The sequence below is a fragment of the Protopterus annectens genome, chromosome 6.part0 (genome assembly GCF_019279795.1).
Source record: "Protopterus annectens isolate FY-2018-M chromosome 6.part0, PAN1.0, whole genome shotgun sequence".
Taxonomy (NCBI): Eukaryota; Metazoa; Chordata; order Ceratodontiformes; family Protopteridae; genus Protopterus; species Protopterus annectens.
Window position 1 is genome coordinate 1,840,118,438 of NC_056737.1, and position 23,470 is coordinate 1,840,141,907.

At 43.1% G+C, this 23,470-nt stretch overlaps 1 protein-coding gene across 4 annotated transcripts in view; it reads left to right on the forward strand.

Moving 5' to 3' along the window:
- Positions 1-23,470, forward strand: part of GLS (glutaminase) — a 1,896,678-nt gene that overhangs the window by 1,297,260 nt on the left and 575,948 nt on the right. For 3 of the 4 annotated variants that reach the window (XM_044075191.1, XM_044075190.1, XM_044075189.1), the window contains exon 14: positions 15,104-15,196. In XM_044075191.1, the coding sequence (XP_043931126.1) occupies positions 15,104-15,196 (93 nt within the window). Of the gene's footprint in view, positions 1-15,103; positions 15,197-16,578; positions 17,577-23,470 lie in introns of those variants that run through there. The other variant, XM_044075192.1, reaches the window with a different exon arrangement.

The window sequence follows — 23,470 nt, forward strand, 5'->3', positions numbered from 1 at the left end:
TTTGCACCAGACTAGGCATCACAGTAAACCTAAAAAAAATCTGCCTTGTTGCCATCTCAGCATATTACCTTCTTAGTCACAGAATTGGATTCAAGAAATATGATTGCAAAACTTACCCCAGACAGAATACAGTCCCTTTCATCAGCAAATCAGGATTTTGATGTCAAAGAAGAAGGTTCAAGCCAGATATGTGCTGCAAGTTCTGGGTACCATGGCAGCAGCTGTTCTATTAGTTCTCCTAGCACGACTACACATCAGGGTAGTGCAGTGGTTGCTGTTTACTCAGTGGTCAGTGCAAGAACTTCCTGCAGACATACCAGTTGTATCAGGGTCACCCCTTTGTCCTTCCTCAACCGAATGCAGTACTGATCACAGACGCTTCCCAGATTGGATGGGGGGGGGGCATTGTCTGGGGATGACAGTCCAAGGCCTATGGCAAGAACACAAAAGCCACTCGCACATCAATGTTCTGGAGATGAGAGCAGTGCTGTATGTGCTGCGGTCATTTCAGGACTCTCTACCGATAAGGATGGTTGCAGTTCAGATGGTCAACATGTCAGTAGTTTAGTACATAAACAAGCAGGGAGGAACCAAATCCTACCCACTATGTCGGGAGGCACAACGAGTTTGGTAATGAGCAATCGCTTTTCAACACATTCTGATAGCAACGCACATCCCGGAGAAATCCAACGTGATAGCGGACAAACTCAGCAGTGTTATTCTGTTGCCTCACGATTGGGCCCTGAAGACAGATTGTGGAAAAGATCTTCCAAAATGAGGCCAGCCTTGCTGCGACCTTTTTGCCACTTCCATGAATGCCAAATGCAGCAACTACTTTGCCTTCATTCCTCCTCCGGGGAAGTCACCAAGGGATGCACTGGTTAACGATTGGACCCCGGGACTACTTTATGCCTTTCACCCTCTTCCTCTGATTCCCAAAGTACTGCAGAAAGCCAGCTCATTGAAAAGTACTATGATCTTCATTACTCCTGGCCTCGACAAGTTTGGTTCCCCTTTCTTCGGACCCATCTGCTGGAGAAACCTTGGATTCTGGATCCCATTCCAGACCTCTTGACCCACTCTTTGGGGGAGTTCCATCCGTCTATCCAAACCCTTGAGTTGACAGCATGGCTGCTCCAATTCCACTTTTAGCCATAGGTTATTCCTTTTCCAATGCAGTGAGTCATATTCTTGCCTCTTCCCATAAACCGTCCACGAGGAGATTGTATTCCAGTAAGTCAAAAGATATTCATGCTGGCGGCAATCTTAGAATTTCTTTCCAAACTTTTTGATGAAGGAGCTGCAGCAGCTACAATCAGAGTTCAGTTGGCAGCCATTTCTAATTTCCATACTGGAGAAATGGGAGTTCCTGTTATGTCTCATAGGCTATGTAAAGCTTTCCTCAAAGGTACTTTCCTACTCAGACACCTGATCAGATGACCCCCCCAGTACCTTGGGACCCAAGTCGTGTTCTAACGTCGCTGATTTTGCCACCCTTTGAGCCCGCATCATCTTGTGATTTTAAGTATTTGTCATGGAAGACTCTCTTTTTAGTAGCCATAACCTCTGCCTGAAGGGTATCGGAATTACAAGCTTTCTGTTCGTATGTTATTTTTCACAAGGATAGGGTATCCTTGAGAACTAATCACCTCGTTTATTCCAAAAGTCTGTTCAGAGAATAATCAACTACCAGGGAAGATAAGAGGACATTCCACAAGAGCAGTCTCAACATCCTCTGCCTTTCAGGCCAGACTTCTATTGATTATATTTGTGCAGCTGCTACATGGGTGAGACCTCATGCATTTATCACTCATTACAAATTAGTTGTGGCCTCCCGGAACAGGTCTTCCTTTGGATCCACTGTATTGTAGAGTCTTTTTCCTGAGCCACCCTGGGATAAAGGTGCTAGGGACGCTGTCTCAACCAGCAAGAATTATGGCGAGATAGGACAACATAACATTAAGAAGTTATGTACTTACCATAAAGGTTTCATGTTTGTTGTCCATCTCGCCTACATTCTTGTGTCCCACCATCCTGTGTTCCTAGAGGAACTGTCTCATGAAAGATCTCAAGAAACTCTCTTGCCCTGAATCTCCCCCTGTGTTTTTGCCTGGGTGGATACTGGACCCAACCAAAGCTGTACTCCCTATTGCTATAGCAATAAATACCCTGTGCTGCTTCAACTTCCTTGAGGATAACGCTCCTGAGAGGCTCTCTGAAAGATCTCAAGAAACTCTCTTGCCCTGAATCTCCCCCTGTGTTTTTGCCTGGGTGGATACTGGACCCAACCAAAGCTGTACTCCCTATTGCTATAACAATAAATATCCTGTGCTGCTTCAACTTCCTTGAGGATAACGCTCCCGAGAGGCTCTCTGAAAGATTTCAAGAAACTCTCTTGCCCTGAATCTCCCCCTGTGTTTTTGCCTGGGTGGATACTGGACCCAACCAAAGCTGTACTCCCTATTGCTATAGCAATAAATACCCTGTGCTGCTTCAACTTCCTTGAGGATAACGCTCCCGAGAGGCTCTCTGAAAGATCTCAAGAAACTCTCTTGCCCTGAAACTCCCCCTGTGTTTTTGCCTGGGTGGATACTGGACCCAACCAAAGCTTTACTCCCTATTGCTATAGCAATAAATACCCTGTGCTGCTTCAACTTCCTTGAGGATAACGCTCCCGAGAGGCTCTCTGAAAGATCTCAAGAAACTCTCTTGCCCTGAATCTCCCCCTGTGTTTTGCCTGGGTGGATACTGGACCCAACCAAAGCTGTACTCCCTATTGCTATAGCAATAAATACCCTGTGCTGCTTCAACTTCCTTGAGGATAACGCTCCCGAGAGGCTCTCTGAAAGATCTCAAGAAACTCTCTTGCCCTGAATCTCCCCCTGTGTTTTTGCCTGGGTGGATACTGGACCCAACCAAAGCTGTACTCCCTATTGCTATAGCAATAAATACCCTGTGCTGCTTCAACTTCCTTGAGGATAACGCTCCCGAGAGGCTCTCTGAAAGATCTCAAGAAACTCTCTTGCCCTGAATCTCCCCCTGTGTTTTTGACTGGGTGGATACTGGACCCAACCAAAGCTGTACTCCCTATTGCTATAGCAATAAATACCCTGTGCTGCTTCAACTTCCTTGAGGATAACGCTCGAGAGGCTCTCTGAAAGATCTCAAGAAACTCTCTTGCCCTGAATCTCCCCTGTGTTTTGCCTGGGTGGATACTGGACCCAACCAAAGCTGTACTCCCTATTGCTATAGCAATAAATACCCTGTGCTGCTTCAACTTCCTTGAGGATAACGCTCGAGAGGCTCTCTGAAAGATCTCAGGAAACTCTCTTGCCCTGAATCTCCCCCTGTGTTTTTGCCTGGGTTGATACTGGACCCAACCAAAGCTGTACTCCCTATTGCTATAGCAATAAATACCCTGTGCTGCTTCAACTTCCTTGAGGATAACGCTCGAGAGGCTCTCTGAAAGATCTCAAGAAACTCTCTTGCCCTGAATCTCCCCCTGTGTTTTTGCCTGGGTGGATACTGGACCCAACCAAAGCTGTACTCCCTATTGCTATAGCAATAAATACCCTGTGCTGCTTCAACTTCCTTGAGGATAACGCTCGAGAGGCTCTCTGAAAGATCTCAAGAAACACTCTTGCCCTGAATCTCCCCTGTGTTTTGCCTGGGTGGATACTGGACCCAACCAAAGCTGTACTCCCTATTGCTATAGCAATAAATACCCTGTCCTGCTTCAACTTCCTTGAGGATAACGCTCGAGAGGCCCTCTGAAAGATCTCAAGAAACTCTCTTGCCCTGAATCTCCCCCTGTGTTTTTGCCTGGGTGGATACTGGACCCAACCAAAGCTGTACTCCCTATTGCTATAGCAATAAATACCCTGTCCTGCTTCAACTTCCTTGAGGATAACGCTCCGAGAGGCTCTCTGAAAGATCTCAAGAAACTCTCTTGCCCTGAATCTCCCCCTGTGTTTTTGCCTGGGTGGATACTGGACCCAACCAAAGCTGTACTCCCTATTGCTATAGCAATAAATACCCTGTGCTGCTTCAACTTCCTTGAGGATAACGCTCCCGAGAGGCTCTCTGAAAGATCTCAAGAAACTCTCTTGCCCTGAATCTCCCCCTGTGTTTTTGCCTGGGTGGATACTGGTCCCAACCAAAGCTGTACTCCCTATTGCTATAGCAATAAATACCCTGTGCTGCTTCAACTTCCTTGAGGATAACGCTCCCGAGAGGCTCTCTGAATGATCTCAAGAAACTCTCTTGCCCTGAATCTCCCCCTGTGTTTTTGCCTGGGTGGATACTGGTCCCAACCAAAGCTGTACTCCCTATTGCTATAGCAATAAATACCCTGTGCTGCTTCAACTTCCTTGAGGATAACGCTCCCGGGAGGCTCTCTGAAAGATCTCAAGAAACTCTCTTGCCCTGAATCTCCCCCTGTGTTTTTGCCTGGGTGGATACTGGACCCAACCAAAGCTGTACTCCCTATTGCTATAGCAATAAATACCCTGTGCTGCTTCAACTTCCTTGAGGATAACGCTCGAGAGGCTCTCTGAAAGATCTCAAGAAACTCTCTTGCCCTGAATCTCCCCTGTGTTTTGCCTGGGTGGATACTGGACCCAACCAAAGCTGTACTCCCTATTGCTATAGCAATAAATACCCTGTGCTGCTTCAACTTCCTTGAGGATAACGCCCGAGAGGCTCTCTGAAAGATCTCAAGAAACTCTCTTGCCCTGAATCTCCCCTGTGTTTTGCCTGGGTGGATACTGGACCCAACCAAAGCTGTACTCCCTATTGCTGTAGCAATAAATACCCTGTGCTGCTTCAACTTCCTTGAGGATAACGCTCCCGAGAGGCTCTCTGAAAGATCTCAAGAAACTCTCTTGCCCTGAATCTCCCCCTGTGTTTTTGCCTGGGTGGATACTGGACCCAACCAAAGCTGTACTCCCTATTGCTATAGCAATAAATACCCTGTGCTGCTTCAACTTCCTTGAGGATAACGCCTCGAGAGGCTCTCTGAAAGATCTCAAGAAACTCTCTTGCCCTGAATCTCCCCCTGTGTTTTTGCCTGGGTGGATACTGGACCCAACCAAAGCTGTACTCCCTATTGCTATAGCAATAAATACCCTGTGCTGCTTCAACTTCCTTGAGGATAACGCTCCCGAGAGGCTCTCTGAAAGATCTCAAGAAACTCTCTTGCCCTGAATCTCCCCCTGTGTTTTTGCCTGGGTGGATACTGGACCCAACCAAAGCTGTACTCCCTATTGCTATAGCAATAAATACCCTGTGCTGCTTCAACTTCCTTGAGGATAACGCCTCCCGAGAGGCTCTCTGAAAGATCTCAAGAAACTCTCTTGCCCTGAATCTCCCCCTGTGTTTTTGCCTGGGTGGATACTGGACCCAACCAAAGCTGTACTCCCTATTGCTATAGCAATAAATACCCTGTGCTGCTTCAACTTCCTTGAGGATAACGCTCCCGAGAGGCTCTCTGAAAGATCTCAGGAAACTCTCTTGCCCTGAATCTCCCCCTGTGTTTTTGCCTGGGTGGATACTGGACCCAACCAAAGCTGTACTCCCTATTGCTATAGCAATAAATACCCTGTGCTGCTTCAACTTCCTTGAGGATAACGCTCCCGAGAGGCTCTCTGAAAGATCTCAAGAAACTCTCTTGCCCTGAATCTCCCCCTGTGTTTTTGCCTGGGTGGATACTGGACCCAACCAAAGCTGTATTCCCTATTGCTATAGCAATAAATACCCTGTGCTGCTTCAACTTCCTTGAGGATAACGCTCCCGAGAGGCTCTCTGAAAGATCTCATGAAACTCTCTTGCCCTGAATCTCCCCCTGTGTTTTTGCCTGGGTGGATACTGGACCCAACCAAAGCTGTACTCCCTATTGCTATAGCAATAAATACCCTGTCCTGCTTCAACTTCCTTGAGGATAACGCTCCCGAGAGGCTCTCTGAAAGATCTCAAGAAACTCTCTTGCCCTGAATCTCCCCCTGTGTTTTTGCCTGGGTGGATACTGGACCCAACCAAAGCTGTACTCCCTATTGCTATAGCAATAAATACCCTGTGCTGCTTCAACTTCCTTGAGGATAACGCTCCCGAGAGGCTCTCTGAAAGATCTCAAGAAACTCTCTTGCCCTGAATCTCCCCCTGTGTTTTTGCCTGGGTGGATACTGGACCCAACCAAGGCTGTACTCCCTATTGCTATAGCAATAAATACCCTGTGCTGCTTCACCTTCCTTGAGGATAACGCTCCCGAGAGGCTCTCTGAAAGATCTCAAGAAAATTTCTCTTGCCCTGAATCTCCCCCTGTGTTTTTGCCTGGGTGGATACTGGACCCAACCAAAGCTGTACTCTTTATTGCTATAGCAATAAATACCCTGTGCTGCTTCAACTTCCTTGAGGATAACGCTCCCGAGAGGCTCTCTGAAAGATCTCAAGAAACTCTCTTGCCCTGAATCTCCCCCTGTGTTTTTGCCTGGGTGGATACTGGACCCAACCAAAGCTGTACTCCCTATTGCTATAGCAATAAATACCCTGTGCTGCTTCAACTTCCTTGAGGATAACACTCCCGAGAGGCTCTCTGAAAGATCTCAAGAAACTCTCTTGCCCTGAATCTCCCCTGTGTTTTGCCTGGGTGGATACTGGACCCAACCAAAGCTGTACTCCCTATTGCTATAGCAATAAATACCCTGTGCTGCTTCAACTTCCTTGAGGATAACTCTCCCGAGAGGCTCTCTGAAAGATCTCAAGAAACTCTCTTGCCCTGAATCTCCCCTGTGTTTTGCCTGGGTGGATACTGGACCCAACCAAAGCTGTACTCCCTATTGCTATAGCAATAAATACCCTGTGCTGCTTCAACTTCCTTGAGGATAACGCTCCCGAGAGGCTCTCTGAAAGATCTCAAGAAACTCTCTTGCCCTGAATCTCCCCCTGTGTTTTTGCCTGGGTGGATACTGGACCCAACCAAAGCTGTACTCCCTATTGCTATAGCAATAAATACCCTGTGCTGCTTCAACTTCTTTGAGGATAACGCTCGAGAGGCTCTCTGAAAGATCTCAAGAAACTCTCTTGCCCTGAATCTCCCCCTGTGTTTTTGCCTGGGTGGATACTGGACCCAACCAAAGCTGTACTCCCTATTGCTATAGCAATAAATACCCTGTGCTGCTTCAACTTCCTTGAGGATAACGCTCCCGAGAGGCTCTCTGAAAGATCTCAAGAAACTCTCTTGCCCTGAATCTCCCCCTGTGTTTTTGCCTGGGTGGATACTGGACCCAACCAAAGCTGTACTCCCTATTGCTATAGCAATAAATACCCTGTGCTGCTTCAACTTCCTTGAGGATAACCCTCCCGAGAGGCTCTCTGAAAGATATCAAGAAACTCTCTTGCCCTGAATCTCCCCCTGTGTTTTTGCCTGGGTGGATACTGGACCCAACCAAAGCTGTACTCCCTATTGCTATAGCAATAAATACCCTGTGCTGCTTCAACTTCCTTGAGGATAACGCTCCCGAGAGGCTCTCTGAAAGATCTCAAGAAACTCTCTTGCCCTGAATCTCCCCCTGTGTTTTTGCCTGGGTTGATACTGGACCCAACCAAAGCTGTACTCCCTATTGCTATAGCAATAAATACCCTGTGCTGCTTCAACTTCCTTGAGGATAACACTCCCGAGAGGCTCTCTGAAAGATCTCAAGAAACTCTCTTGCCCTGAATCTCCCCCTGTGTTTTTGCCTGGGTGGATACTGGACCCAACCAAAGCTGTACTCCCTATTGCTATAGCAATAAATACCCTGTGCTGCTTCAACTTCCTTGAGGATAACGCTCGAGAGGCTCTCTGAAAGATCTCAGGAAACTCTCTTGCCCTGAATCTCCCCTGTGTTTTGCCTGGGTGGATACTGGACCCAACCAAAGCTGTACTCCCTATTGCTATAGCAATAAATACCCTGTGCTGCTTCAACTTCCTTGAGGATAACGCTCCGAGAGGCTCTCTGAAAGATCTCAAGAAACTCTCTTGCCCTGAATCTCCCCCTGTGTTTTTGCCTGGGTGGATACTGGACCCAACCAAAGCTGTACTCCCTATTGCTATAGCAATAAATACCCTGTGCTGCTTCAACTTCCTTGAGGATAACGCTCGAGAGGCTCTCTGAAAGATCTCAGGAAACTCTCTTGCCCTGAATCTCCCCCTGTGTTTTTGCCTGGGTGGATACTGGACCCAACCAAAGCTGTACTCCCTATTGCTATAGCAATAAATACCCTGTGCTGCTTCAACTTCCTTGAGGATAACGCTCCCGAGAGGCTCTCTGAAAGATCTCAAGAAACTCTCTTGCCCTGAATCTCCCCCTGTGTTTTTGCCTGGGTGGATACTGGACCCAACCAAAGCTGTATTCCCTATTGCTATAGCAATAAATACCCTGTGCTGCTTCAACTTCCTTGAGGATAACGCTCCCGAGAGGCTCTCTGAAAGATCTCATGAAACTCTCTTGCCCTGAATCTCCCCCTGTGTTTTTGCCTGGGTGGATACTGGACCCAACCAAAGCTGTACTCCCTATTGCTATAGCAATAAATACCCTGTCCTGCTTCAACTTCCTTGAGGATAACGCTCCCGAGAGGCTCTCTGAAAGATCTCAAGAAACTCTCTTGCCCTGAATCTCCCCCTGTGTTTTTGCCTGGGTGGATACTGGACCCAACCAAAGCTGTACTCCCTATTGCTATAGCAATAAATACCCTGTGCTGCTTCAACTTCCTTGAGGATAACGCTCGAGAGGCTCTCTGAAAGATCTCAAGAAACTCTCTTGCCCTGAATCTCCCCTGTGTTTTGCCTGGGTGGATACTGGACCCAACCAAGGCTGTACTCCCTATTGCTATAGCAATAAATACCCTGTGCTGCTTCAACTTCCTTGAGGATAACGCTCCCGAGAGGCTCTCTGAAAGATCTCAAGAAACTCTCTTGCCCTGAATCTCCCCCTGTGTTTTGCCTGGGTGGATACTGGACCCAACCAAAGCTGTACTCCCTATTGCTATAGCAATAAATACCCTGTGCTGCTTCAACTTCCTTGAGGATAACGCTCCGAGAGGCTCTCTGAAAGATCTCAAGAAACTCTCTTGCCCTGAATCTCCCCCTGTGTTTTTGCCTGGGTGGATACTGGACCCAACCAAAGCTGTACTCCCTATTGCTATAGCAATAAATACCCTGTGCTGCTTCAACTTCCTTGAGGATAACGCTCGAGGCTCTCTGAAAGACCTCAAGAAACTCTCTTGCCCTGAATCTCCCCCTGTGTTTTTGCCTGGGTGGATACTGGACCCAACCAAAGCTGTACTCCCTATTGCTATAGCAATAAATACCCTGTGCTGCTTCAACTTCCTTGAGGATAACGCTGCCGAGAGGCTCTCTGAAAGATCTCAAGAAACTCTCTTGCCCTCAATCTCCCGCTCTGCTTTTGCCTGGGTGGATACTGGACCCAACCAAAGCTGTACTCCCTATTGCTATAGCAATAAATACCCTGTGCTGCTTCAACTTCCTTGAGGATAACGCTCCCGAGAGGCTCTCTGAAAGATCTCAAGAAAGTATGTGTTTTTGCTAAGCCTGAAACTCCTGTACTCCTACTAGCTGAAGTCATATTCTCCCTGTCTGGAGTGCCAGCAGCCTAACCCCCCCCAACTCTACTCCTTGTCCTCCATACCTCACTCTTTTTCCCTGTACTGTTGCTCCCTTCTCCCCTTATCTTCTTAGCCCTATTTTTTTATCCCCTGGTGAGTAAATAGCTTCTATCCACTAGAGGATATCCCTTGATATTAGACTTTTACTGATCTTGGCATTCTCTCCTTCAGACTCATAGTTCTCACATCTCAGTCCCTCACTCTTTCCCCTGATACTTTTAGTCCACTTTCTCTACCATATCTAGGCCCTCTCCACTTACCCCTCTACTACTTACTCTTCTTGAACACTGCTCTACTGATAGTTTTTCACTCCTCTTCTGCTCTACTGGGCTCTACCCGCTCCTTCGGCTCACTCCGCTCCCCTACCCTGCCCCCAATTCTCACCCGCCCCCAGCACATCTACCTTTATCCTTCCATAAACCACACCCACTGCTAGTCTACTGCAATCATTAACATACATCTAGGCACACCTTCCTTTTTTCCCGCCAAAACCAACCCTCATACAAACCCCTATCATCATCTTTCCTGACCTAATACCACTCCTTTCCCACACCCACCCCCCCCAACCCCCATATATAGTACAACTCTCCACATACTTATACTACGTAGGAAATCTACCTGCTGCTCTATACTTAGTGTCCTCTATACACCCTATAACTCTACTCACTACTATTATTCTGTCATTTCTTTCCCAACATGCTTTCAAAACTCTGTCTCATCCCCCTTTCTCTTGTACTTCTCCTCTCCTCATTCTATTGCCACCATCTCTCCCAACCCGCTTTTCCCCTACACTCCCAACACTTTCACATAACTAATTATCAGAACTCACCTCTCTCACATTCATACTCTATTATTTCCTCCTATTTGTATCCCTCTAATAATCTCCTTATTTTCCAATACAAACTTTTCTCCTACCATACACTCCCCATTTTTATAACTACTAGCAAATCCCTCCAATTTACAACAGAACCCAATCTCTTTACCTTGCTATCTGCCCACATAAACTGTTCCATACTACATCTTATTAGCACTCTCATTTCTGGTGATATCCACCCAAACCCAGGCCCCTCCCCTATAACAGCCACAAATAAATCCTTATTATTTACTTCCTTAAACTCCCAAAGTATAGTAAATAAAGTCCCAAACCTCCATGCTTGGCTCATACACAATAAACCTGACATCCTGTCACCACATATAAATGACTCTGAAATTATTCCCCCAAACTACTCCATCATTAGGAAAGACAGGCCTTTCAAAAAGGGTGGAGGGGTAGCCCTCATATATTCATCCTCCCTAGCAGTCACTCCCTACAATAAACCTACTCCACGCTTTAACAATGCTGAACTTCCCCTTACTCTACTACAAATCAACAATCACAAACACATATGTCTAGCTTCCCTTTATATACCCCCAGGGGATAATATCTCCACTCTCAAACTTATCCATTCTTGGATTTCTAGTAACATTAGCAACGAAACCATAATCCTAGGAGATGTAAACATCAACTGGGCCTGTATTCAATCTCCAACAAACTCCTTAAATATTAACCTCTACAATTTCTCTCAACTAATCAACTCAGTAACTCGCCCTGCAAAAAACCTCTCCAGTGGAAGTATACTGGATTGGATCCTTGTCTCCCATCCTCACTATTTCTCCAACAGTGGCACCCTTCCAGACTCCCTTAGTGATCATTCACCCATATTCACCAACCGACTTCCCACTGTCCTTCAACAAACCCACAACTATATTACTATCCGTGACCAGAAAAAGTTCAACCCAACTACCTTCGTAAATTCTTTACAAGCAATTAATTGGAACTGTCTAAAAACACTACCACAAGACATGGCAGTGTCACACTTCAATACAACATTTTTGAAATTACTCGACTCACAAGCTCCCTTAAGGACAAAGAGAATAAAAACAAAATCAGCCCCCTGGCTCTCTAAACATACTCTTGCTATGATGAGACATAGAGATAAAGTCTGGGCACGCTACCAGAAACTTAAGACAGGTCTGCTCCTTAACGAATATAGAATGCTTCGAAATAAAGTAAAGAAACTCATCACTTCTGATCGACAAAACTATTTCTCTACACCAAAACCATAATAAAAACAACCCTCAGAAATTCTGGAAAGGGATCTCTAGTCTCCTTCATCCTAGTACACCAGATACTCCCACCCCTGACTCAAATGCCTCTGAACTAGATCTGGCCACCCAATTTAACTCATTTTTTATTGACTCTATTGCCAAATTGACCTCTTCATTCTCCAACTCCACCATACTCTCTAACACTCCCTCACCCCCCCCTCTCACACTCTATCTTTCTCCACTTCTTCCTGCTTCCCATCCTCTAACTCCTCTACCTCTTCTACTACCCAACCTTTACCCCAAGCACCTCCACCCACCAACTCTCCCTCTCCCAACTCCACTCTCCTCTCATTAAATCCCATGCCTACATCTACTATAAAGAAACTCCTTCTGAAATTGAAACCATGTACCAACGCCCCTGATAATATCCCTTCCTACTTTCTTAGTATAGCTGCTGAAACACTTGCATATCCCATTAGCATCTTAATTAACCGCTCCCTAAAAGAATGCACAGTTCCCCAAATCTGGAAACAGTCATACGTTATTCCCCTCCACAAAGGGGGCAACAATAACAACGTCACTAACTTCCGTCCCATAGCCATCCTGTCCCCCATTTCTAAAATCCTAGAAAAATGTGTCCATCTTCAACTCTTCCCTCATCTCCTAGAAAATCATCTTATAACTCCCACACAGCACGGCTTCAGACCTAATCACAGCACTATGACAGCCCTCCTCTCCTTCCTTGAAACGGTAAATAGAGCTCGTGACTCTGGCCTAATTGTCTCTACCTTACTACTCGACCTCTCCAAAGCCTTCGATACCATCTCACACAGCCTGCTCTTAACTAAACTCTCAGAACTTAACCTTTCTTCCTCCTCCTTGCACTGGTTCTCTCCAACCGAAATCAAGCAGTAAAATGGAAAAAAGCTACCTCCTCATTCCTTAGTACCCCCACAGGTGTTCCACAAGGCTCCATTCTAGGTCCCGTTCTCTTCAACATATTTATAAATGACTTCCACAAATCAATCCCATTCTCAAACATCATCCAATATGCAGATGATTCTACTATCATTTGCTCAGCCACCTCTATCACCACACTTCAAAAACTAACTCAAGATGCTTTCTCTACAACAGAGCAATGGATGTTAAAAAATCACCTAGCTCTCAACGCCTCCAAGACCAAACTAATGATATTTACTCCTTCTAAAACTACTTCTCTCAATATGAATACATTTTCAATCAGTAGCCAAAATAACTCACCCCTAGAAATAGTTTCAGAGACCAAGCTACTTGGGGTACTAATTGACAACCAACTTAAATTTACCTCTCACCTACAAAAAAATATCAAAAAAACACATCAAAAACTTGGCATGCTTTATAGACAAAATGCCTACCTTACCTCTGCTACTAAAATAACTCTCGCTACTTCCTTCCTTATCTCTTCCCTTCCCTATGGCGCCCCACTCCTAACTAATCTTCAGTCCTCTCTCAAAAAACAACTTTCCTCTTGCTACAACAAAATTGCAAAATTCGCCACCAGCCACAAGTCTTCCACCCACCACTGTTTTTCCCTCCAGAAACTAAAATGGCTAGAACTTCCCAATCAATTAACTTACACTCAACTAACTCTAGCCCATAAGCTTATTCTCAACCCCTCCCTCTGTCCTTCCCTCTCTACTGCCTTTAAAATGCACATACCCAATAGAGTATTAAGATCAACCAATCAAAACCTACTCAAAGTCCATAAACCTACACATCCCCCAGGCAAAAACCTTCTATCCTTCAACCTAGCTCGCCTCTGGAACTCCCTTCCTCCACTCATCCGCACCACCTCTAATCACTCTGCTTTCAAAAAATCTCTTTATACACATCTAGCATCACAGTGGGAATGCTCCTGCTCCCACCCTACATAACCTACTCCACTCCTTCTCACATCCCTCCCTGCTCTGCTTACATCTTTAATATACCCTGAAAATTCAATAGAATTTATTAAACAAGTCCATATGTTTCTTCCTCCCCCACTACATTATGTCATTGTACCTCCTCTTCCTTTTAGTAACTATGTTTTCCTAACTATTCTGTATAAATGGATATTTTTGCTGTGCTAAATAGTTAATATGTTTTTCTGCACAATGTATTTAACTGTATACTTGCTGTACTATTTGATATTGTTTTCTTTTTTACTACCTGTTGTACCTATTGTGTAACTTTGAATGTATTTTGGAGCTTTTCTCCCCAGGACTCCATTGAAAACGGGTTCATTTGGCCCAATGGACTATCCTGGTAAACCAACTGCAATAAATAAATAAAATAAATAAATAAATATATATATATATATATATATATATATATATATATATATATAAAACATTTTTTTTTCTGGTGTAGTTATTTGGTTTGTCTAAGTCTTTCGCTTGCAAACAATATCTGGCGATGTGTCCCAGGGCATCATGGGATAGGGTTAGCCTCAAGCCAGTGGAAGCTCTCAAGCTTTGGTATTCGGCTGAGTCGGAGCAATGAACTGCTCCAAACCCAACCAGCAAGAATGCAGGCGAGATGAACAATAAACATGGAATGTTATGGTAAGTACATAACTTCTTATTTTTTGCTCTTCAGTGGAAGAGCTGGGAGGGGGGGGTTAACTGTTGTAAGATGAGATGATCACTACAATCTGAAGTGCTTTTTTGCTCTTTACTTGAAGATCTGAGAAGGTAACGAGCTGGTTCTTGGTATCAGCACAGTGTGCTGGTTGAGCCAGCCTCACTCACTCTTGGTATGAAGGCTCTGAAGAGCTTGGTGCCTAAACCTGTCTTTTTAGTCAGCTGAGCTTGAGCTGACTGATTGACTGGGTATGTGGAAGGTACCCTGAAGCTTTGAATGCTGGCTGGCTGTTGTATTTTATGCAGGATATAACAGGCTACTGCACCAGTGATAATTTGAACAGCTACTGTTTGGTAAATTTTACTTACATAGCTGCACTTTGCAAGCTTCCAACTCGGTTGGAGGAGAGCCATTTTAATTTATTTAGGCATTCTTCGTGATTCTTCTCAGAAAGGGTCGACTTGCTAGAGGTCCTGTAGCAACAGTTGCATCTTGCTGTGGTTTCACCATGTGAATGTTCCATGCTAGTTGTGGAACTTAGTATTTAGAGGCTGAAAAGGGAAAAAGATGCTACTTATCACCTCATTTCTTGTATTTATTCTACAGAATATGATGGCTTGAAACCTAGCAGACTTTTTAATATGAAGTGTTCTGAAGAGTGTCAGAGTTGGAAATAATTATTTCTACTGCTGCCATTTTGCAGTTTAAAGATACCACTTTTTGGTACATGCTTAACGTTGTGTTTTCTTTTCAGGATTTGGTGTCCTTGTTCAACTTCCATAATTATGACAATTTGCGGCACTTTACAAAGAAGCTTGATCCTAGGAGGGAAGGCGGTGAGCAAAGGGTAAGTTGGTCTGTTCCTGAAATATCATTTGTGTTTAGGAATAGAAAGCTGTTTGCTGGATCCACCTGAAGTAGTTCATCCATCCATCTATTTTCTGATAAGATTATACTTTGCAGGATAGCTGGGACACAGGAGCCTACTTGGCAGCTGGTGGGTGAAAGGCATTGAAATCCGTTCTGTGCAGAACATTGATGTCACAGATCTGTGTGCGTCTCTCACGCATGCACACATACACACTCACTCATTCACTCACTCACATACTCACTCACCTATAGTTAGTTTGGAGAAGACCAGTTCACCTGCTATGCACCTTTGGGGGAGACAAGAGGTCACTTGAAGCACTTGGAGAAAATCCGCACAGACAAAGGGGGATATGCAAGACTACACACACAAGGCATTCCAGTCGAGATTTTGATATTTGCAGAGTCATTTGACCTTCACGTGTAACTGCTTTGTCTTTCTTGGAGAATGACTTGTTCTTTAAAATGACTTTGTTGCAAATCACTGCTGATAGTGTTTTTTTACTAAATATCTTTGTTTTTCCTAAATGTTTTGTTATGGTGACAGGGAAATAGTTAAATTTGTTGTCATTTTGGTTGCAAAATTGATCTAATAAATTCACAAATGCTGAAAACATTTTTCTTTTATAGGCAAAGCCTCCAGCATGCAGTGCCCCGTTAATTTATATATCATATAAAGATTTCAGTGCAGGTTGTATTAAAAAATGGCCTTATATGAGTAATACTATGGTATATCTAAAAGGACTGCCATTTTGGCTAGTTTTTCACAGTTTAGTAAGCTGTATTTTCTAAGAGTAATTTGGGTCCAAGCTGGTGGTTTGCCTGTCTTCTCCCTTTACCTGTGTGGGTTTTTTGCTTTTTCTTAGCACACACCAAAGATGCACATAGTTCAGTTGGCCTTCCTTCAAATTAGCCACAGATGTATGTGTTGTGCATTTACCCATAAATTTGTGTGCATCCTGTGATGGACTGGTATACCATCCAGGATTAGTACACTGCCTGGGCACCAGTTCTTCTGCAAGTCTGAACCAGGTATCTGAGAATGAATGCATCTAAAATTGAAAAAAAAATTACTTTACTTTTTGCTTTGCCATTGCTGAATTTGTAAAAGAAGCAACAAAGGTAATGGGGCTTCTAATTGAGATTACACATGTGCTGCTGACTTCATATGTTTTAAAGAAAGATGCACAGATGGTAAATATTCATCTCTTGGTCTCAAATGTTTATGAATTTTAACTGTATTTGATAAGGAGTTATTTTCACAAGAGAAGCTGCTGAGAGTTGTTGTCATTTGAATGACATTCAGCAATTTTAATGTACTCCAGTTCACTAATAAAGTATTCATGTCACTTGAATAAATAGCATTCCTATGGACCATTGGACTATGAAAGTCTGCAGAAAGAGCTTGCTCTTAAAGAAACTGTATGGAAAAAAGTGTCACCTGAGTCAAGTGAGGACAGCTCAACAACCGTAGTTTATAGAATGGAAAGCCGGGGAGAAAGAAATTAAAGACAGTGATTGATGTTACAGAATATTTTCCAATGTATCCCTGGCATCTCTAGTTCTAAAACTGTTCCAAAGTATTGTTGCAAATGTTGTGAATTCAGAGATTTTAGAAGGTGCAATTGTACCATTTATGCCGCTTTGTGCTTATTTGCACTTTTTTGTTTAAAATTTGTATTACTGAATGTTTTCTAAGTATAGCTATACAACCAAAGAAAGACTGGAAAAGTACATTTGTAAGTAAATATAAATATTTTAGAAAGTGTTGATGAACTTGTTGATGAAGTATTTAAAATGTTTATGTTGTCATGTGTTTTCTATTCTGATAATGTGTCAGAAGAGTTGAAAATGTTTGTAATAATAATGGCATACCGATCACTTTTCCCCCTTGGAAAAAGTAATTATTTTTCAAGCCCCCAGATATCCCTTGCTGTGTTAACAAGCGTCTTTGCCTTGATTAAGCTAATGTATAACCTAGATAGTCAAAGTTCCAATTTTCAAATGAAATTCCAAATTTAAACAGTGCCTACATCTGCTGATGATTTCTGATAGGTTTCAGCACCTGAAGAAAAAATCACCCACACATATGCCCTCATATTGTCTATTAGTTATTGGTTATTTTTCACTTAAAAATGACTTATTTTTAATGAAATTATTTATGATTCAGCTCTAATGTTGTTAAGCAGTACTTTACTTTGAATACGATTCTATATCCCACACAGCATGTGTGACTGACATTCCTTTGGCTAATCAGCTGACATTACATTTTTCTCTTTTTTCTTGTGCCATTGCTTTTGGGAACCTTTCTCTCCACCTGTAAAACAGTGGCAGATTATAGTGGGTTATTCGTTTAATAGGTTTGCTAGTTCTTTCCTGTCATCCTGTCTGAAGGCTTAACAGAGAAAACACGTCTGATAAACATTGCTGACTGCGTGTTTTTTTCACTTGTGTTTTGCAGTCAGCAAGTAACCAGGGTCTATATCTCCTTAACTTTCTTTGCCTTGTATAACCTCAAAACATTGCAGCTTGCTCAGTCTTCTAGAAATGTTATCTATTGACATGGAAAGCAGATAGGTAGTTAGCCTAAGTAGAGTCTAAATAAAAACATCATCTTTCTCCAGTGGATGAAGCTTATTAGATGTTAAGCATTAGGTGAAATAAAAAAAAAAAACTTAATATGACAGTGCCAGGAAGGACAAGACCACATATAGAGAAGGAAGGTTAAAAAACTAAGAGTAAGTTGTCTGAAAGCCAGAGTTTATCATCTTGGCTAAAAACCTCTTTCTCTGCTGACTAAACCAGATGAAAGCTCAGTTGAGTTGTTAAGTCCAGCTACGTCACTAAACATTTTAGTAAGAGGTTCCATACAGTTAAGTTGTTGCAAATCCTCAGCCATTATCTGCTGCTGTAACAGCATCCTTTCCCCTGGCATTCAGCTCCAAGATTCTCATTATGCCCTTCTGTTGCCTTGTCAGCACATGTATTATGTGTAACTTCAGCACTTAACTGTAGACCCAGCATCATAGTCCTTCTGTCTTGTCGTGGGTACAAGTTAAAAGAACCAATAAAGGGTCTCTTGTAATTGTGGAATTCATCACTTCAGACTTGTGGGTATTGTTAGCCTCATATCTCATGCGACAGATGACATTCTCCTTTATTTAATTTTCCCATAATTCATTAAACTACAGTGGGCTCTTTTTGCTGCCTAATACAAGACAGGATTATGGTTGTTGCATCAGAATCTTGCCCTGTCGTACTTCGTGTTCCACAGGCTGTTACATCTTGGGCCATACTATAGGCATGTTTTTAAAAGATTAGAATTTTAGTTATCAGAGCATGATTCCATATTCACTATCTGAAGTCTTGCCCTTCTGTCTGAGGTGGAGGAGAACACATCATTCTTCAATGGAGGAGAACATTTCATTCTTTCTATCAGAGTATAGCTACAGAAGATAAACGGCCTTCTCCACATAATCCACTTTCACCTGTGGAAGTCGTCTCTTGTATTGAGCTGTTGTGTTCACTTATTGTGACAACCTGGCATTCATGGAGCAAGACAACCCACATCAGTTGTTTAATTATCTCTAATTTGTGATATTCATCCATTAATTATTCTCACACCAGATAATGTTAGCCTTAACCCATCTGATATATCCAGTCTCTGAAAATAAAAGTCATTGCTTTGGTTGGAGGAAGGGGACATGAACATTAAAAAAAAGAAAGTTGGTTATGTAAGAACTACATCTTATCTAGTAACTTATAGAAATCCGCCAAGCAGAAAGCTATGTTGCAGTCGTGTTTTTTTTTATTTTTTCCTTCCGGGCTCTGCATTTATTAAGACATTATTGGTACTGTCTTACAGCTGTTCACCAGTACTGCTGTAGTCTCCTTTTCTCTCATCTCCTTGGCACTCCCAGAAAAGCTTGGTGATCTTACCCCGCTGAGTTCTTTCCTGATTGTTCTATTAACCAAGCACTTGAATTGTCTGGAACATTTTGTGTGATTTTCACACTTTAGATTTAATAAAGAAAATTTCTAATTGCCACTTTCTGACAGGCATCTTCTTCCATTCTTATTTTGATCAAAATATAGCCAAGCAAGGTGAGCATACCTTATAGTTCTTCTTTGTATCCTGTTCCAGTTGAGTCCAAACACAAGACTTCCATTCAAACCATACTGTGCAGGTACCGGAAGGCTTTGATAAGTCACTTTTCAGGCAAGCCAAAGATGAAGTGTAGCAGTAATTAAGATATGCTTTTCTGTCTTCTCATAGAAAACAGAACAGATTTCTGTCAGCATTGATGTGTCATTGAAAGACTCCCATTCATTTTAAAGGGTCAGTTCAAGCAATGTGTCTGCGTAGGTCAAAATCTCACCATAGAGTTTCCTCAAATGTGAGTAGCACATGGATAAGAAAATATAATCCATGCCATTGGCCAGTCTTGTCTTTTAGAGATATCACAAGGAGGTGTAATGGACCTGACTTTCCAGCACTGAGTTAACATAAAATTGAGTCAGTTTTAAAGTGGTTAATGAGCTTGGTCATTTAAAACTTCCCATTCTTAGTAAGTTTGTGATGGCTGCCACTGCCATTCAGTGGTATTTTGACTGCTCCTTCATCTGTTTTATTGATGTCAGTTTTACTAACAGTATCTAAATTGTCAAATGAAAACTGGCTGCAAGGAATAACAGCATTTTCATTAGAGAAAAGGGAATGTTTCCAATTGGTGTAACCTTGAAGGTGGTGTATTTAGACATCAGGGATGTGGGGCAGAGCTTTAACATCAGGGGAAGCAGGATGTGTAGCACCCCTAAAAATCCTTAATTCTAATATCACACCACCTCAGTTGTAGAGGTTAAATTTGGTGGTGGGAACCTCTGGTCAGTAGGTTGGGCATTGGTAAGTATGCAGTCAGTATTCCAAAGAATATCCATGAAAATCATGCTGCATGTGCTCCAGACTCTGTAGGTGTTCCTTCTTCAACCAGTCTTCTTGGGTTAGTGAGCTGCTCGTGAAAGTCATTATTGCCATATTATAGGTTCATAGGTAGGTACTAGGCTATCGGGCCAATGGCCTACTTAAGCCTAGCCAGCAAGGTACCATAGCTTATGCCACCCAAGAAAGTTATTTTCCTGTGCCACTGTTCATCAGAGACACAGAAGTGATTCCCGGGGTGTATTTCCTATTTCCCATCCACTCATCAAGATTTTTCTTGAAGAGTGCTAATGAAGAACGTTGCTTGACATAGATGGGTAGCTTGTTCCAGAGTATAGGAAGTCTCTGGGACAGGAATCTATCCCTCCAGCATGTCCTGTTTATTGTGGAGACAAGGTTTAGGTCCCTAGAGCGTGTAGCGTGGAGGGATTGGGATTTCTTTAGGTGTAGCATGTCCAACAGCTCTGGGTTTGACATAGCTATTATATGTTAGGCAGAGATCACCTCGGAGTAGGCGATATGCTACGGAGTAAAGCTGGAGTTTTTTGAGGTGGTCTGTGTAGGGCATTTGTTTGAGGTCAGTAATCCTTTGTGAACTCCCAAACCTTTTTTACATGAATGTTTTTACAGTTTGTGAGGAAAGAAATGCTGAACTTTGATTTTCTTTATCAAAGCCATCTGAGGGGAGAGGCTACAAACATACAACTTTTTATATGTTTGCTGTAATGTCAGAACTTGACTCAGTAAAACAGCCCTTTCTGTCTCTTATTCTTTCACTCTTTCCATAGAATTGAAATTTAATGATGTAACTTCTTGCATATGTGTGTTCCCATATTTTTTTTCATTAGCTTCACTCCTGTAGTTTGGTGCGTGATCATATCGAAAGGAACGAAGTTCTTAAGAGTTGGAAGTGATGAATATTTGTTTTTGGATCAAATTGTCTTTCTGTGAACATTTGACCTCATGGGGGTTTAATTTTTTTTTTGTGGCTACTCCAGGCAGGATCTGACTCTTGCATTTGGAGGTAGTAAGTTGTTTTCTTTCCTTGCCCCTCTGTCATCACAGATGTTGAGCTTATCCTTTGCTAATAAGTACTTGCGTCTATACCACCGTCCTCCTCATTGGAGATGCTGTTGTCAGGTTGCATTCTTGGGTTGCTTGTGCCAGCCTCCCTCCAGTTGATAGTTTGGAAACTGTTGTTGATCTTTCTGGTCCTGGGGAGTAGCCCCTCGAGTCGACCAGTCACTTGTATGAGAAACGCATGTCTTAAGGTCATTCCCAGGGCCTCCGTTAGGCCCAGCAGAGGCTAGTTGGCCAGTTGAGAAATTCAGTTGGGTTTCACTTTACCAGGGTCCACAGCTCAGTGCTTCAACATTAGACCATTTTTCGTTGTCTTATGGTACTACATTTGTAGGTATAGGAGAGGACCCTTGGGGAGTATGCTTTGAAGTCGGTGCTGAGCCCACCTCAGGTCTCTCTGTCTTCTGTATTCCAGTTGTGCTGTTTTATGAGACACCTGATGAATGTGAACCACATGCATCTGGTTGTGAATGTTTGTTCATGCTCCCTCCCAGTGGTAGTAGGGGTCAAGAACTTCTTCATAATTAGGCTTCTGTTTAGTGTCAGAGAATTTGGAGGTCATTGTTGCTGAGACAGGCAGCAATAATGGGTTCATTCCCACCCCAGGTTGATTCCCTGTGTTTGGAGAGGCTGTCAAGCTGATAAGGAACAACCTGAATAGGTATTATTCCCTCATTTCTTTTCCCTAAAATTGTCATGTGAAATGTCTGAGTCAGAATCCTTAGGAGTCCTGGATCAACCTCTGATTGAGTTAGTTATATTTGATGCTGTTCATGCAGCATTTAAGCAAGATTACTAGCTCCTTGGCATCCAAGAAATATGTCCCCTCTACTTCTCTGCCCGAGTGGGAGGAACTACTTATTAAGAACCCTGTGGCTATATGATCTTTTTGATACAGTATAGCTCCACAGAAATAACAGCACTTTGAATTCTTGCCAGTTGATAAGAAGTTCATAGTCCTGGATACTTGCAAGAAATGTACTTTCTTGCAGTGTTAGGATTGAAGGGTATCACCTGCCTGTCTCACCTGTTCTTGCTCCAGTCTCACCTTAGAGGTGATGTTCCATAAAAGCTTCAAGACCTTTTTTAGTTAGATCTCAAGGAGGACTTTGTGGAGAATCCTATCTAAGAAGGTGGGCTACCATATAAACTGTTGTAGCTTTGATTTTGTGAATGCTTTGACAACGACCGCACGCCCATGCTTGTGTGTGCCTATTTAGGATGGCATGTTTGAAACTGTCCTTTCTTAAGTAGGACCACAGGAACAACATCCTATATATATACAGTCATTCTCATCACAGCTTGGTGTTTGAGAAGGGCGTGGTTCCAAGCAGTTAGGTCCCAGGCATTTTATAAATGCCTCCCTACCCTAGCAGAGGATATCCCCCACACTTGGAGTGACAGCCTGCTCCAACTGTTACCCTGACTTTGTACTGTAGGTCCCATGGATCTGTTGTCTCTTTCATCTGTTCCTCAATGGATGGGTCTTCTAATCCGACCTCAGATCCGTCTTCATCCACTCAAGACTTTGGATCCCAAAGCTCGGGCTTCTTCCCTTACACAAAAACTCATGTAAAGCCCAACATTACCTCTGATATTGCATGCCTCTCGTTAGAAACAGACACAGATCTCCTTTCTTAGGCATGAGTGAAAACTTGTAAGAGAATTTTTCATTGTTGCCCTTTTTCTCCTATTCCAGTTTGTTTATCCAGTTCCTACTATGTAAATTTCCTGTATCTCCTATTATAGTTGTTTTATATAGGACTTTGTAAGAATTTCTGTTTCTTCTTGTACTTTTTACTGTGGTGCTATCTTTCTTTTGTAGCTTTAAAAAAAATAATTTTATATTTTTTTCTGCCATTTTGACAACTGTCTTATTATCTGTTTCTCACTTTTTTTGTGAAATTTTCAATTGTAGGTGAGAACCCTTTGGGTTTAAAAAATGTGTGATCTACGGCCACAAGATACCCAACTTGGTAGCACACTCAAAATGTTTATACTGCCTCAGGGTTGCACACTTGTTGGATGAACAGCTTTGGTACCAGGGCAGTAGTGGGGAGAAAAAGCAAACTTATTCTCAAGGGACTTCTCCCTGCACCTGCAGGAAAATCATCTGAATCTCAGCATGCTGATCTTCTTCTTCTTCTTTTGGTTTTAGGGGTCACCAGAGCGGATCACCTGTCTGCTCATGATTGACAGTGGAGTTTTACGGTGTTGAGTTGCCAGCCCAGCGCC